Source organism: Akebia trifoliata, chromosome 14 (genome assembly GCF_017979445.1).
Source record: "Akebia trifoliata isolate Shusen 1 chromosome 14, ASM1797944v1, whole genome shotgun sequence".
NCBI lineage: Eukaryota > Viridiplantae > Streptophyta > Magnoliopsida > Ranunculales > Lardizabalaceae > Akebia > Akebia trifoliata.
Genome location: NC_141388.1, coordinates 15,779,162 through 15,795,648, shown reverse-complemented (window position 1 = coordinate 15,795,648; position 16,487 = coordinate 15,779,162). Strand labels below are relative to the sequence as shown.

General features: G+C 34.5%; 2 protein-coding genes across 9 annotated transcripts; both read left to right on the top strand.

The window, feature by feature from the left end:
• Nucleotides 1-544: 544 nt before the first annotated feature.
• On the top strand, nt 545-2,736 carry LOC147386440 (GDSL esterase/lipase At2g24560-like). The gene is made up of 3 exons (XM_086423589.1): nt 545-1,161; nt 1,593-1,854; nt 2,458-2,736. Exons 1-3 carry the CDS (start codon nt 559-561, stop codon nt 2,637-2,639), a joined length of 1,047 nt encoding a protein of 348 aa, XP_086279715.1. The 5' UTR covers nt 545-558; the 3' UTR covers nt 2,640-2,736.
• Nucleotides 2,737-8,897: 6,161 nt separating this feature from the next.
• On the top strand, nt 8,898-15,792 carry LOC147386439 (carbon catabolite repressor protein 4 homolog 2-like). Of its 8 annotated transcripts, none has more exons than XR_015172107.1 (9): nt 8,898-9,314; nt 11,452-11,532; nt 11,986-12,289; nt 12,414-12,475; nt 12,593-12,814; nt 13,641-13,755; nt 13,835-13,979; nt 14,052-14,207; nt 14,818-15,790. XR_015172107.1 is itself a non-coding variant. In XM_086423780.1 (9 exons), the coding sequence occupies exons 7-9, from the start codon at nt 13,663-13,665 to the stop codon at nt 14,144-14,146; spliced, it is 333 nt and encodes a 110-aa protein (XP_086279906.1). In that variant the 5' UTR covers nt 8,898-9,314; nt 10,511-11,320; nt 11,452-11,532; nt 11,986-12,289; nt 12,414-12,475; nt 12,593-12,814; nt 13,641-13,662; the 3' UTR covers nt 14,147-15,792. The 8 variants fall into 8 exon arrangements, 5 of the variants coding, with proteins under 5 accessions (XP_086279906.1, XP_086279908.1, XP_086279904.1 ...); XM_086423780.1 differs by adding an exon at nt 10,511-11,320 and having other exon boundaries at nt 14,052-15,792; XR_015172106.1 differs by having other exon boundaries at nt 8,899-9,314; nt 14,844-15,789.
• The last annotated feature ends 695 nt before the right edge of the window (nt 15,793-16,487 follow it).

Below are 16,487 nucleotides of genomic sequence, written 5' to 3'. Positions count from 1 at the left end.
AATACCATCATCTTCAATCTCTAACAAAACAACTTTTATTTCTTCTCCAAAACGAATCACCTTCAAACTCTTTAATCTCTATGTTAAATTATTTTTAGCTTATTGAACTTCATTTTAAATCATTATTTTTTCAACCTCAATTACCCCCTTAAGAAAAAAAAAAAAAACTTTGATTTTTTTACCCAAAATTGCATTGTCTTCTACTTTTCGAAAAAAATCCTATATTCTTCTTGAGACTTGAAGATTCAAATAGATAAAATCTTAAGGTTGAAGGTTAAGTTAAAATATTTTAGTTGAGATATTGAAGATGATTGATTTTTAGACGAAAAATGGAGGGATTTGACTAAAGGTTGAAATTATGACATTTAGGTCATTTTACAGTAATCCAAAAGAGAAGACTAAGGTCAAGGGAGGCATTTTGTCAATTTAATAAAATAGTGGGTATTATTTCAAATATTCACCAAAACTTGAAAATTTATTCAATCTCTCTCTATAAATAAAGAAAGAAAAGCCTTTTTTTGAACAAACTAACTTTCAAGTCACAAGAACCATCCAACCATGGCGTCCACCCTCCTCTTCCTGACCCTCGTAGCGCACATTAGCATCATCAACATATGTGATGCCTCCTCAAAATTTCCAGCCATTCTTATCTTTGGTGATTCAACGGTGGATACAGGAAACAATAACTTCATACCAACGGTGCTCAAGAGCAATCACTATCCCTACGGTCGAGATTTCCCGAATCAGATTGCCACGGGGAGGTTTACGAATGGCCTGCTGGTTCCAGATTTGTTGGCATCAATGCTTGGGATCAAGGAGCTTGTTCCTCCTTACTTAGACCCAAGTTTAGCTGATAGTGAACTCCCGACAGGTGTCAGCTTCGCATCGGCTGGATCAGGTTTTGATGATCTGACTTCTTCATTGTCTGGGGTGATTCCAGTTTCGATGCAACCGAAGTACTTTAAGGAGTATATAGCGAGGCTTGAGAAGTTGGTGGGCAAAGAAGAGAGTGATAAGATAGTGAGTGGTGCATTAGTTGTGATTAGTGCAGGAAGTAATGATCTCCTTTTCAATTATTATGATACACCCTCTAGGCGCCATCAATTCAATATTAGTGGGTATCAGGATTTTCTACTACAAAGTTTTCAAGAACTCGTTAAGGTCTCTCTCTCTCTCTCTCTCTCTCTCTCTCTCTCTCTCTCTCTCTCATACATCGATTCATCCCAGCCTTGGAGACATTTTGTATCACGATAAAGATTTCTTCTAGTTCCATAAAAGTTGACTTTTTTCAATCAACCCATTGTTTCAAAGTAATGTAACATTTGATCAAAATCTTTACCTTTTAAATAAGTTTTTATAGGTTGGGATCAATTGATTCATGCAAGATGACACACAGAAAGAAAGAAATCCAACGATTGGGGTAAAACATGTATCCCAAGAATATTTCATGTAAGATAAATCTTGGAAGTTGGATTTCATATTTTATCACGAGTCATTTGTCATGAGTTTAATCTATAAAAAAAATATTTTAACATTTTTTTACTGTTTCATATTTATGATTTTTTTTTTTTTTTTGTTAAATGTATTTATAGGTACTATACGATATGGGATGCCGTATATTTGGAGTACCCGGGATTGCTCCTATCGGATGCGTTCCAGTCCAGATTACTGCAAAATTCAAGAATCCGGCCGAACGAACATGTTTGGATGATGAGAATGCAGATGCTCGTATCTATAATTCTAAGCTCCAAAACTTGCTCCTTCAACTACAAGCGTCGCTTCCTGGGAGCAAAATGATCTACGTAAACCTTTACGATCCACCCATGGAAATGATCAACAATCCACAAAAATTCGGTAGCCCTCTACTCCTTTAAGAGGAAATTACTTAATAAAACAATTATATATTATGCTCAAATTACTAAACCAGTTTTTTATTACATTTACGAGATCAACTTATTTTATGAAAGAAGGTATCTATTGTTCTATGTTTGTCAACCTTAAAAAATATAACTGATTCAATATGTAAAATATTCTTTTGTTTAAAATCATTGGATGGTCCAGTGAAGTGGGAAGGGATGTCTAAAAGGTCTGTGGGCCTCATACTTCCTTTTGTTTTGGGCTTGAACTCTCTCCTCATTGTCTGGACCCAAATAATCTCAAGTCCAGCCCGACCACACCAACTGCCTCAAGTTAAGCCCCAAGTTCCTTAGAACTGGGTCTACGCTCTGTCCCCTCCCCTCAAAGGTGTCTATGTGATTTTTATTTTTATTTTTTAAATTGGTTCGACCCAAAACCCGCTTTTTAACTAGGCCACTGGTTGGGCTTGGACTTCGAGCTTGGTTAGAGACCCAGCCCTATACTATTTAGGCTTGATGGACCTGGATCAGGCCTGGCCGACACAATTTACCTCCCTAATTGAATGTGAGTAAGAATGATCAAGTGCATCATATGTGGCAGGTTTTGTGGAAATCAACAAAGGATGTTGTGGTACCGGATTTGTGGAAGTTGGACCCCTTTGTAACTCTGCAACTCCTACATGTTCGAACCCCTCGGAATACTTATTTTGGGATGCAGTTCACCCGGGTGAAGTAGCCTACAAATTCATTGCCAAGTATATTGTGGACAATATCCTCCATTAAGGGCAGCCCTTAAAATTGTTTTTTTGCCAAAAACGGCTTTGATTTTATGTTCTTTTTATTATGGAGTAATAAATTTAAGAATATTTGAGTTATAATATAGCAACAATATCTCTCAACTACTTCGCCTTGCAGTGTGTTCTAAACTGGGTTGCCTCTTAATTTACCATATTACTCAATGGGAAACTTCCGTGGGGTTAGGGTGTGTCACCATAGTGACTGTGGAAGCTTTGGCTCACAGCCCACCTTGTGGACTGTGTATATATGAGCTTCTTGAACAACACCAAGAATTGGCCATTAGATGGGTTCCATAACCATGATGGGAAGAAAAAGGAAATAATGGGAAGAAATGATCAAAGAATAAGCACAATGTGAAAAAAGCCCAAATTTGACAGATTTGGGCCATCAAATTTTCAAAAATTCGACTGACCAAGAGGTTGAATTGGCATCGAATTTTTCATTGCCAAATTTTATTTTTTATTTTTACGGACCAAAACTGTCAAACTAGTGAAGGATGAGAGAAATTCGACAGCTCTAAGCCATTAAATCAGGAAATATCAATAATTTTGACGGTCCTACACCGTCAAAATTCAATTTCTAAAATTCGTGGGCTTTGGCCCGTCAAATTTTTCTGTCTAATTTTCCAGTTTACATATAGTGAATCCAAATCAGTAAATAAATCCATTAGTTTTTAGTTGTCCAAAAATCTTACATATATTGTTGTTGAGGTTTAAGTAGAAAGAGAGAGAATATTAGGCTCGAAGACGCATGAAAGCAAATTGGCCGGGTTGAAGTGATGGTTTTGGGAATAAACCAAATATGAAATTCTTACATTTCTATTAGAATATTTTTAATAAATGCAATGGACCATCTCATAAAACATTTTAGAGTATTCTACAGCAAATTATTGTTCAACTCAACAGTTAAACCACATAGCTAGTGACACCTGGCCACTTTACTCTTCTTATAACTACACAAAATTGAAATGGGAAAGGGTGTTCGAACACTCAAGACTTGTTTGTTACAGTTTTCTTCTGCGCCCTTTTTTTGGTTTTGAGTGGGAGAAGCATGTTTGTTAGTAACAGCTTCTGCTTCATTAGCTTTTGCGAGAAGTCCCAAACTACGTTTATGAGAAGCATTGTTGGGGTTACTTTCACATGGGAGTCACTATGAGAAGTCAACACCGAAGAACGTATGGGGATCGATGGAATGATGATTTCACCCCTCATTCTTATTCACTCATCGATTTTCCTGCACACAACTTCCCAAACTTTGAACTTCTACTTCTCCTTAACCAATAGACCGTCACTCTTCTAAGCTTCAAATCATTCTTCATTTCTTTTTTTTCTTCTACCATATTTATTGACTTAATCTTTAGAATGCATTTAGCAGGCACCACATTGATGTCTCACATTCTTCCCATCATGCCTTCAACGTGAAGATCTTAACACCATCTATCTCTCTTCCAAAATATTCAAAGAGATGAAGATCAAGCAACCACCGCCATTTGATTAAGTGAAGGCCTTCTAATCACCTAAAATGCAAATCTCAAGGAGAGTGTATCTCAAAAACACCTCATGTCCCACTATTATAAATTAAGACATAAGAATCAAGAGTTGTGATAAAATGACTCACCAAGTGGCATACTCAATTGACTCACTGACATGACAAGTTCAGAACCGTAGATCTATACGCCTTGGTATACACGATTGCACTTTCTTATAATAAAAAAAAAGTGTCTCCCAAGGGAGCCATGTATCTTGAGGTAGAAACATCTACAATTTTCAAACTTGTACAAAGGGGACCTCTTAATAGTACAAACTTAAATTAATTCAAATTATTTTATTTTCTTCTTCCATTCTTTTCGTCGCATATTGGCTCAGTGTCGTAATATGTGAAAGTGTTTATTTGGTCCAGAAGTCTGTAAAAGGAGACAAGCCTTTACTCATTCTTACACCAAAGATTTTTTATTTATTTATTTTACTTGACTTCTTGAGGGAATTTTAACAAATTTAATTATTCAATCAAAATGAAACAACATTGTACCTTCAATAATAAATGTAAAAAAAATCAAGAGATTATAATATTACCTTCCCCTGGATGCACTATTGTTATTGAATCCTAGGAGTAAATATCTAAGAGCATCACAACAACACAAATAAAGTAGAGAAAACAAATCTACTTTAGAAAAATACAAGACTTGATCTACAATTTGTTAATTCGATAAATAGATTCTTTCATTTTTGTGTAAAATATTATTTATTTTTTATTTGCAAAGAAATTGCACCTCACCTAAACTAGGGTTATTTTCATCTTTTAAAATATAATCAAATAATTAAATTTCAATAAATATTAAACACATTAAATATGTCAAAATTGGGAGTGTTCTTCATCTTCATTGTCGACCAGAATTAAAGGCTACAAAATCTCCATCTAAATTTACAATAAGAAAAAATTACAAAATTGAAGGCTCATCTAAATTTTCTGCCACCATACTTGTTTTCTGTGACCCTGACCCACAAGCAATCAATCTCCAAGTCTACCTTGCAGAGAAGAGCTCTCTATTCGTATCTAGGAGATGCCTCCAATCCACTCTGTAGTACTTAAAAGCACCAATAAAACTTGTCCAAATAAGGTCATAAACCAACTTTCTCGTCCACTGTTTCATGGTGACCAACTTCTAGTTTGCTTTCAGTATTATAACCATTTCAAGACTTAACATCCAAGTCTAGGATGTCCACACTTTTTTTTCTTTTGAATTTTATATTTTTGATATGGTCAGACAATTGATATCAGTTCATTGCTTCTCTTTTGCATACTTCCCTTGTACTTAATAAATTGTTTATTAAAATCTATAAAACCCATTCGACCAACGATCAAAGTGATCGTTTCTATGTAGATGTTGGAGGAGGAGTTCTATGGGTTGATCTTTTAGATGAGACATTGAAACATGGTATAACTCCAAAATCATGGACTAACTATTTATTTCTAAGTGTGGGTGGGACACTCTCAATATTAACATGGTATAACTCCAAGCCTGAGCAAAGGCCTAGTTAGTATTAAGAGCAAGCCAATCTTGGGTCACTTGAGCGCTTGGTATTTTTGGGTTCCGAACACCATAAACATGGGCTGAAGGTTTTAATAGTTGATTGACAATTTGTACTCATAGGGTTCCGATCCTTAAACCATGGATTAAAGGTTTTAAAGGAGAAATAGAAAGAACAAAATGGATGTAGATTGAGATTCTGAGAATAGATCTGAAGACACTTGAATTAACATAAGACATGACTTTATTTAAATATTATTGGTTACTCTCTACATCATAAAATTGTGCCCAAAGTTCTGTTATTTCGATAGGGGTGACTAAGAGTTCAACCTGCCGCTCTACAAGCTCTTACATTTGCTAGAAAAACTAAAAACAATTCAAGGAATGACAAAGTTATGATCATAAATAATAATTCACAAGGAGATATACACTTTCACAAGCTCTAGCTCAATTTTTTGCACTATTAAGTTTCTCTTTAGGAGCTAAAAATCTACTATGATTATTTTTTGTCTGTGCCATGAGAGATTAGCCAATATGCTTAAAAATTATTCAAATATAGCATGAAACAAAACAGAACTTGTTTGGAAACTAAGATCTAATTTACTGAAGGTGTGCTAATTATGTTCCTGTTGCAATAGTCATTGGGTACTTTTTTAATTCGATATAATCAGGGTACTTCAACTAACTAATCAAAATCTCTTTATATTTTACTCTTATCGATATAATATTTGAAACTATAAAAATATAGATTGGTGTACTTCAACAGAGTTATACACGGAACACATTCATATAGGTCCTTAAAGAAAACTTCAAGTTTCTACATGCATTATCTCTAACTTTACGTGATATTAAAGAAATCACTTCAACTCATCCAACCTAATTCAACCTCTCTGTTTGAACCAAACTACTTCAACTCATCTTTTGTATCTCAACACAATCAACATGAGATGAATCAGGATTTGATGAAGATTTTATAATTATATCAATTAAACAACTAACATCTGAGAATATATAGCATTTTGACAAATAACATTAAAATTAGAATCTGAAACCCTAAAATAATTGAGAACAATCTGAGTTTCGATTAAAAGCCTTAACATACCTTAAGATTAGATAACAAACCTAGCAAAAGAAAAATCCTAAATTAATATTTGAAACCCTAAATTAATTAAGAAAAATCTGATATTCAATAAAAAACTTTAACATACCTAAATATTCGATCACAAACCAAGGAAAGGGAGGGAGATCAAACAAAGCCCTAAAACTTTTGATCAAACGCCGATCGATTCTACCCTAAAACTTGCAAATCGAAATCTGATTGCATCTTCAAAATCACAGATTCTGTGAGTGAGAGATCGAGTGAAGATTTTTTGATCAAAATCCGATCGATTTCTTTCCAAAAAAAATTCCGATCAATTTACTTTCCAAAATAAAAAAGACTGATCGATTCTAAGAAAGAGAGTTGATCTTCTAGATTGAAACTTAGAAAGTTGATGTTCTTCTTAAAACTTAAAGAGAGATAGATGAGAGAGAGAGAGGGAGAGCGACGGATTCGAGAGAGAGCAAGAAGATAGAGAGGGTTGAGTGAGAGTGAGGACAGATAGAGATAGAGGGTGGAGACCGAGCTTCTGTCTGAGTTCAATAACTCGATGTTAGAAGCTTATTCTCGTTAGTGAATGAGAGAAGAGAGAACAGAGATAGGGGACGGAGATCGAGCTTCTGTCTGAGTAATTTCTTTTAGAGTGGCTATTGGCACCCCAACTTTTACTTATTACGGTCATTTGGTTGAAACGATAGTAAAAAACTGTCACAATTAATGACAGCTTTTAACAGTCGTTTTTAACGTAATTGTGACATCGCAAAAATCGCAATATGACGTAGTGGTGGAAGGGTTTCTTTCTAAATAGTCCCTTCATTTTGTGCAATAACTTGATAGGACATATAGTAAACTTTTTCTTTCTTAGTGGTCCCTTGTTATTGGCGAACTCACCGCTTTTTTATGTACTGTCGAGTTCATCACTTTTTATTACTGTCAAACTCGACACTTTTTTATTTAGTATCGAGTTCACAATTTTTACTGTCAAACTTACCACTATTTACTGTTGAGTTCACTACTTTTGATATAATTGTTGGTTAATGATTTTTTTTTTTTTTTGAGGAATCAGGTAATAAATTTTAGTATCTAGAGATATCATTAAACCATGAATTTTGTTTTTAAGTTTTACTATAAGAACCTTAAGATGTTTGACTCGAAGCTTATACATTTTGGCATGGTGTGAATTTCCATCACACCAGATGATCTTGGTTTGGCTGCAATATGCTTTGATTATTTGTATATCTTAAAAACTCTTTGCAGCATATTTATATGGTTCATCATCTTTTTGATTTGTTAGGGTTTGCAATAGTGGGTAGGATCCTTGTTATGTAGAACCTAAGATGGCCTACTTTCTTCTGTATATGTGCTGCACATGGTTTTAAAAATTAAACTGTAGAGAGGAACAAAGAAAGAGATGGTAGTACAACATACTATGTTAACTATTGCATTATAGAAACCAAATTTTGGATCTAATTACATGTACAAGAACACCAGTAGAGTACACAACTATACTCATGTTTCTTTTGAATTAGAAACAGTAGCATTGATATCGGGGGTGAACTGAGTAGAAACATGTGGAATGGGCCCTGCATCACCACCAGGAAACGTTATAGGTGTAGGGTTGTAGATCATGTAGTCTTCTTCCTCCAGAAATTCAGATTTAATCCCATGGTTGCTATCACACACAACACATGCTGCTCCATCCACAAACCAACTTGTACATGGCTCGTCCTTGATAATTAAGCTACTTTATAAACTTTTGTAATTGGCTCTTAATCACGTTTCTTTCATGAATACTCATATTTTTAGATATATATTTTTAATTTATGATGCATAATGTTGTTTAACAAGATGGGATGTTTTAATGAAATTGAGTCTCCTCTGTCACACCAGGGGAATGACATTCATGATTATTACTTGTATCTCAATTAGTGTAACTAATTTTTTGCGATAAAAAACACAATAAGTGCACCACACGGATGCATCCAAGGACATGTGTGTCCTTGCAGACAACTCGATTTTGATATAGATATTGTTTTTTTACTGATGCAATTTACAAGTATTATATTCTATTAATTATTTGGTCTTAAACTACAAGATATGTGAGAAATTGGAACGACTGTTTAAAACGGTAGTAAGCCGCTTCTAAATAAAAACGGTACTAAGCCGTTTCAACTACCAAGAATATGTGTATACTTTCTTCGTCTTCGATCTCCACAAAACCCTAATCACATTTCTCCCTTCTTCTTCGTCAACAAATCATCATCGACCTCCTCTTTTCTCTGCTGTGCTGAATCATTAGGGCTGATTTAAGTAAGATGCGGAAGGAGATCAGAAGAAGCCGTTAATCAGTGAAAATCGTGAAATCTTCAGGTCCAGAATCCCTAATTGCTGCATATTCTATCAACCTCTACTTCAATTCTCCAATTCGAAAGCTGGTTCTATATGAGGAAGATCGATGGATGGAGTTCACAATGGTGTTTGGATCCTTAGGATTTTTGGAGCTCTGATTTTCTCAAACGATCTTAATTTTCTGGTATTCTTGTTTGAAGGCTTTCTTTTATCTCATCTATTTCTACATTTCTCTTCTTCTATTTATTGCTATTGTTCTTGTGCACTCACAATCCGTCTCTATTAGGTTTTCTTCAAATATGTTTTTTTTTCCTCATCCTAGGGTTTTTGTTTTTGAATGTTTATGGTTTTGTAACGTTTCAATCATTTACATTTGCCTTCTCTCTTCATTTTTTAATTTTCTCATTCTAGGCTTTCTTTTTTGTTTGAATTTTTGTTGATTTATATGGTTGGAGACAAATCTGATTTTATTTCATTTCCCTCTCGTTGTGTCGTAGGCTGTTCTATGCTTTGGTTAGACAAAATTAGGGTGTTTTGGTCATCTTAGATGTTTGCTTTAATAGATTTTGATGGTAGGCTTGGAAATGTGTTTTGGGTGGAACAAAGTTATTTAATTTACACACGTTGAGTTTGATATCCGTGTTTGGATTCTGAATCCTCTGTTTTCTTTTCTCTTCTACTTGAATTTTGAATTTCTGGTTGTTGTTTGAACATTGAATTTCTGATTGACTGGGATATTATCCTTTGCTAATAGACACTTATAAGCCATACTGACAAACTTGTTCATCTGTAAGTGGTTGAGATTGTTATACAATTGAACATTCAATACTTCTAAACCATTTGAATCTTCCTTCAATACCCAAAGTGCAAGAATGTTTGGTCCCCTTCCCTTAGTGATGATCTCTATTAGCTGGATTTGAGCTTTTTTTTTTTAGTTTATAGGCTTCATGAAGGTGCTCCCATCCCATGATAGAGAAATTACTCAAATTCAATGTAAAGAATCACCAATCAGTCTTTCTTTTGTTGTCTGCATCTACTAAGGGATGGATGTGCTTAACACTCGTTAGGTCATTGAGCTTTGTATGAATGAATTCAGTGATATTATTTAAGAGCATAATTGGAAAGTTAAATGTGTTTAAGAGCATCCCAAGATGTGTTTTAATTCCTTATTGGTGGCATACAAGTTGGGAAGTTCTAAGAAAATATTGGCAATAGAAGCTCTGTTGTTTTTAATAATAATCCAAGATGGCTACATACGTTTGTTTTCAATAATTGTGGCTATTGTTTGCCATTATTCTGAGTATTGGTGATTAAAATGTAATGTACAATTTCGTGTTTACACGGTTGCAATCTTGTGCAATGTCATGGTGGTGTTGGTAGATGGGATGTTGATGGTGGGAACCAGACAACGACTCAACAGCACATACCCTGCTGGAGATCAAACATGATGTAGTTTTCATGAAGTGGAAATGCCACCCCTCATCCATCCATGCACCTAATTAAATCCCTCCCTCCCTTAATTGATGATATTTATTCATGCACAGATGTAGTGCTGGCTCTACATGCAGTGGTCCATCTTCCTATCTTAACCTCTTTGGGCAATACCAGAGTTTCGGAACATTCTCTTTGCTTTATCCTTCCTTATATCCTCACTCACTCTCTCCCTGCCTCTAGTCTCTATGAAAGAGTGAATTTGAGATGAAAGTGGACCCATCAACCAAACAGCAGGTGCTAGCTCCACAATCATCTTCACGCCTATCGACCCCATGAATATTTGTCCCACCTAGCCGCTTGATGGGCCCACACATATGTCACAACAAAATTCAGCCTTCTTGGTGAATTCTAGCCATTGGATTGAAGAATTTTTCTTAAGTAGGGGGTTTCTAATTGTCAGAGTTGAGCATATCCAATTCCTAAAAATCATCGAGCAAGGTGGTTCACTAATTACTGGCCCCTAACTCCCTAATGGTATTGCAGCTTCTAGTTGTGTAATAACAGTAAATGTGAATTGGATGTCTTCAATTAAATATGGGGCTCAAAAATTCATGGGTAGCTGCAATTGGAGACTTCTTGAGGGATACTTTCCCATTAATAAATTTTCACTCTTTCCTTCAAGTAAACTTCCATGTCAGGTTTTCCTTGTTACTTTGGGACTATGGTTTGAGACCCCTATATAAGCCATTGTTTCAGGTAATATTCTGTAAGATCTTGATCATTTTTGCTTGTGAATGTAACCGTTAGTTCACATAAATTTGTCGTGTGTGAATGTGATTGTTTTCTTATTATTTTTTTCTTGTTTGCTTTGACTTCTTGTCTTTCAGCATTCTTCCATCATTTTCGGATTACTTCTCGCTTCAATGATTTCTGCCTTAGGAAGTTTCAATCTTTGCAATTGATTTGAGGTTTGATCTTTTATCTTAATCAGTTTTTACCTTGTCTTTAGTTCCCACAAGTATGTAAGAACACGTGCTTGATGTAAAATCGAACGAGCCTACTATCTTTCAAATTATATATCAAGTCTATTTTTCTTTCGTCCAATTTATGATTTGTAATATAAGCTTAGCCCTACCCTGAAATCAATTAAGAGTAGATGTATAGCTTATGTAGAATTGCAATTTCAGCCTTGAGGTTTATACCTTTGGTCCCATGCGGACTTAGCTGACTTGACCCATCCCACAATACAATTATGCATTTTAATGTGTTGAAATTTTCATGATTATTTTCACGAGTGTAACTTTAGTGACTATTCTAGATCATCTTCTAAAATTTATTTAATTATTAAAAGTAAATCTATATATATATATAAACAAATTACCAAGTATGCTAAACAGGGAAATCCCTTACATGCTTGACAGGTGCACGCTTATGAGCAAATGAATAGTCTGTACAACTATACATTGGATCCATGCGGTCTTGTTTATGTAACAGTTGGAGATGGTGGGAACATAGAAAAAGTTGATGTTGAGTACGGGGATGACCCGGGAAAGTGCCCTTCCATTGGAGACAACGTACCGGAATTTGGAGTGCTATGCCATGTGAATTTCTCATCAGGCCCTGCAAAAGGCAAATTTTGTTGGGACAAATAGCCAGAGTGGAGTGCATTTAGAGAAAGCAGCTTTGGGCATGGAATGCTAAAGGCATCTTCCGATTCTTTATTGGGTAATCATTCAAGTCCAAACATGGTTATAAGCCAAATCAACTTAGACTTGTTTAATTATTTAGTGGTTGGGCTTAAATCTTTTCCTTCTTGTTACTAATTGTTAATTTGTTCTTTAATTGGTAGATGGCTTAATGACAATCAGTTAACTGGGAGATGCATGGGATCATGTTCATGGGTGCCACAAGGTGAGCCAAGGACTCTTGTTAAAGGGTGAAATCCTTACTAACTTAGTAAGACTAGTTGGAATCAATAACTAATGCACATCTCCTCATCCTTTGTGATTGATATATATTTGGTTGCAGGAAAATATCATGCATGTGTAAAAATTATCCATGAAAGGTTTGAAATTGAAATATAGTGTGGCAGATTGGCAGATTGGCAATGGGATGTTGTCAGTTTGGAAAGTCTTGGCAGAAGCTGGACGTTAGCATTTACCATTTAGTGGAAGTCATGTTATCATCATTTGCATGTCCTAGTGCTCTCCACAAACTTAAGGGACTCAATGATTAAGATGTGGCCCATAGGTAAAATTCCAGCTCTTTAATCACTGGTTTCCATTACAATCAACAACTATACTGCGAATGCATTAATGCAGTATATTTTCCCACATGTTTTTTTTTCCTCATTATGCTTTTTGTCCTTTTTCTCATATTTACTTGTTTCTTAAGTAAATAAAATGAGAATCTTAATAGTGAAGAAATGAAGTTAATTAGTATCATATGTTGTTTATTGCACCTTGTTTATCCAATGAGTTCTTTTTCTTGTTTGTTCATCTATGCATTGAGTTGTAAACCATACTAGAAGAAAAAAAGAAAATTGTATACAATATTTGAGCTTACACTAGTATCTAATAAGAGGCAAGGCTTTCAGATAGCCTCCATACATTTCAGGATGTATCAGGATGCATACCAACATGACCAAATGGCTTTATCATTGTTACAAGCTGATATCCAGTTCACATGGAATACAGAATTCATCTAATAATTTTTTTTACTTATTACACCCCAATTAAAAATATAAAAAATAAATGAATGGTTAGGACAAGTAAAAGTTGGGGTGCCATTAGAAGCTCTCTCATTTGTTTTGTTAGATTTCTATATTTGAGTATTGGATTTTATATGGACTTAATCCTAATTGTAAACAACTACTGAAATTGTTTGAATGTGTTATAATCTTGAGATAATAACTTGAGCCAAACCTTTGCAATGTTTGAATAATGTGTTTTAATATTTAATTGGGAGGTGATAATAATTTAAGAAATTGGGGAGTAATTAGTAAAAGTTGGGCTGCCACTAGCTGTTCCTTTTTTTTTCCCTTCTTACCTAAGGAGAATTTTTTACTTGATTGCAGTGCTCCTCATGCACTTCTTGCAATGGGTAAGATCGATCCAATGCATCCAGATTTAGCAATGGACCCCCTAGGAATTTTGCAGCCTGCTAGCAAGTTAACACATCAGCTTCCATTGGTAAACATACTTTCCAATATTTGCTTGGTGTGAAAATTTGAGAACTTTTGCTGATTTTAAGACTTCATTTGTTTTATAGGTCAGTGCTTATTCATCTTTTAGAATGGGTGTTGGTCTTGGTTTAGAGCAACAACGAAGGAGAATGGATTCGACAACAAATGAACCTTTATTTAGAAATTGCACTAGAGATTTTATTGGTACCGTTGATTACATATTTTACACAGGTAAGCTTGGCTTGTAGCTATTCTTCATATTTTTGTAAGAGAGCATTCTAATGGATCAGCTTTTGGTTTCAGCGGACTCTTTAACAGTGGAATCCTTATTGGAACTCTTAGATGAGGAGAGCTTAAGGAAAGATACATCACTCCTGTCCCCCAGAGTAGTCTTCTGATCATATAGCACTATTAGCCGAATTCCGCTGCAAGCCTAGAACTAGGCGTTGACACTATAGGGTAAGCAGTTGGTTTCTTTACATTCATCTTTTCATTTCAAGGTTATTTTGCTGCCTGTTGATAGAGATATGTCCTTGTCAAATTTTGAGATTATTATCCCAAGAGATAATTTTCTGTTAGGATTTGGAATTAGCTTTTATTTATTTATTTTCATGATTCTTTGTTGATGACCATAAGCATATGTAGTTGGCTATTGTTCATTTGTGCTTTCCCCTTTATGCCTCCCTAGGTCTCAACTGAAACAACAAAGAAATAGGCTCTGAGTTTAGTACTAGGAGTCGACCAATATATTGGCCCTGGAAATCCCACCATACTTGAACTTTCATAAACTTATATAAAAGTTTGATATTTTACTAGTTTAGAAATATTAATTAAGCTCTAACAGGTTCTTCGTTGAACATTTGTGCATTTGATATTTTTTGGGTATTCAGATTCCATTGTTGAAATAGTTTGATTGTAAAGTAGTTCTTGTTTTGGTTTCAAAATCAGTTTTGCTTCCAATTTAGCTTTCCAATTTAAAGAAGAGAATTGGGCTTTATTAAAGTTTTGACTGGTGTATGTTTATAATAATTTTTTTTCTCAAATGATGCATTTTCTTGTTTTGTGACACTATTATTCTCTTGGTTCTTATCCAAGATTAATAGAAGCTCTGGAGATTATGAAACTAGGCATGAGACCCTTCCATGTGCCCAAGAGGATGGTGTGGTTCAAGAACCTCCACTCGTCCTCAGGTGGCAAGCACTCGTGTACAACTCAAAACAGGTATATTGGTTAGTACAAGGAGTAGGGTATTTTTAATTTTGGATTGTAATTTTAGATTTGTAAATTATGACCCATTGTATCTCTTCTGTGTATAAATTAATGTGATAGAGAAGCTCAATGTTTTCTATTTGGGTCTATTTTGACCGCGGGTAATAGGTGAGGAGAAAAAAGAAATTAAAAATTAATTTTTTTTTAAAGTTTAGATATCGATTTATGATCACTTTAGATACCGATTTGTAACCAATGCCTAAAGTCTCAGACTTAGGACATCAGTCTTATAGACATCAGATTTTAAATTGATGTCTAAGATAATTTCTTTTTATTTATATAAATGCAGATTTGGAGTGGTTTTAAGTCCCTCCAAAAGCTGAGTTTTGGAATGGTTTTTAGCCGTTCCAAATCCTGAGATATACAACGGCTGCCAGCCGTTTAAATTCATTAACGACGTCTCGATGGTCTGCCAACCGTTTCATACTGGCTTAGGAACGGTTATAAACGTTTCCTAATTGCCATATTTGTTGTAGTGTTAAGTTAATTTCAGAAGATAAGTTGATCTCTTGTACAAATTCTGATTCAGAAAATATAATGAAGTACATTTTGATAGTGTACCATCAGTGTGCATTGCATGATGTCAAAAAATGATTTTTTTTAATATCAGCTGAATCATTTGTAACCTCCACATCTTTTGAAATGTTAACTTCATAATCCACCTATTTTATTTATTAAAACTATCAATCTTATAGTCTTGAATGTTTTTTTTCTTTTTTTAATATCAAATCCTTCCCGAATTAAATTGAACCCGTCGAATAATTGTCCAATCAACTTAAAGTTAATTTATGAAATGAAAATGTGCTGCCAATAAAAAAACAAAGCTTAAATCTGCATGAATATTTTCTGAGAATAATAAATCCAAGGGAAACATCTTCATAAATAATATATATAATCAGTTAATTATATTTAATGACATAAGAATGGATTAGCAGCTATTTGACTTTCTACTCAAACATATATATATATATATATATATGGGTCCTGTTCAGCAACAAACATTTTGACAAACATTTTTCAAAACATGGGATAGAAGTTTTGAAATGGGCTGATTTTTGGTGAGGATGATCTCTACGGTGAGGAGATCATCCTCACCAAAAATCTGCCCATTCCAAAACTTCTAACCCCATGTTTACAAGTTGAAAAGTCGTGGACCGTCCATTTCTTGTAAACCATTTTTGATGGGGTTAGAAGTTTTGGAATGGGCTGATTTTTGGTGATGATGATCTCGAGATCATCATCACCAAAAATCAGCCCATTCCAAAACTTCTAACCCATGTTTTGAAAAATGTTTGTCAAAATGTTTGTTGCTGAACATTTCCCTATATATATATATATATATATATATATATATATATATATATATATATATAGGGTCCCGTTCAGCAACAAACATTTTGACAAACATTTTGACAAAACATTTTTCAAAACATGGGTTAGAGGTTTTGGAATGGGCTGATTTTTGGTGAG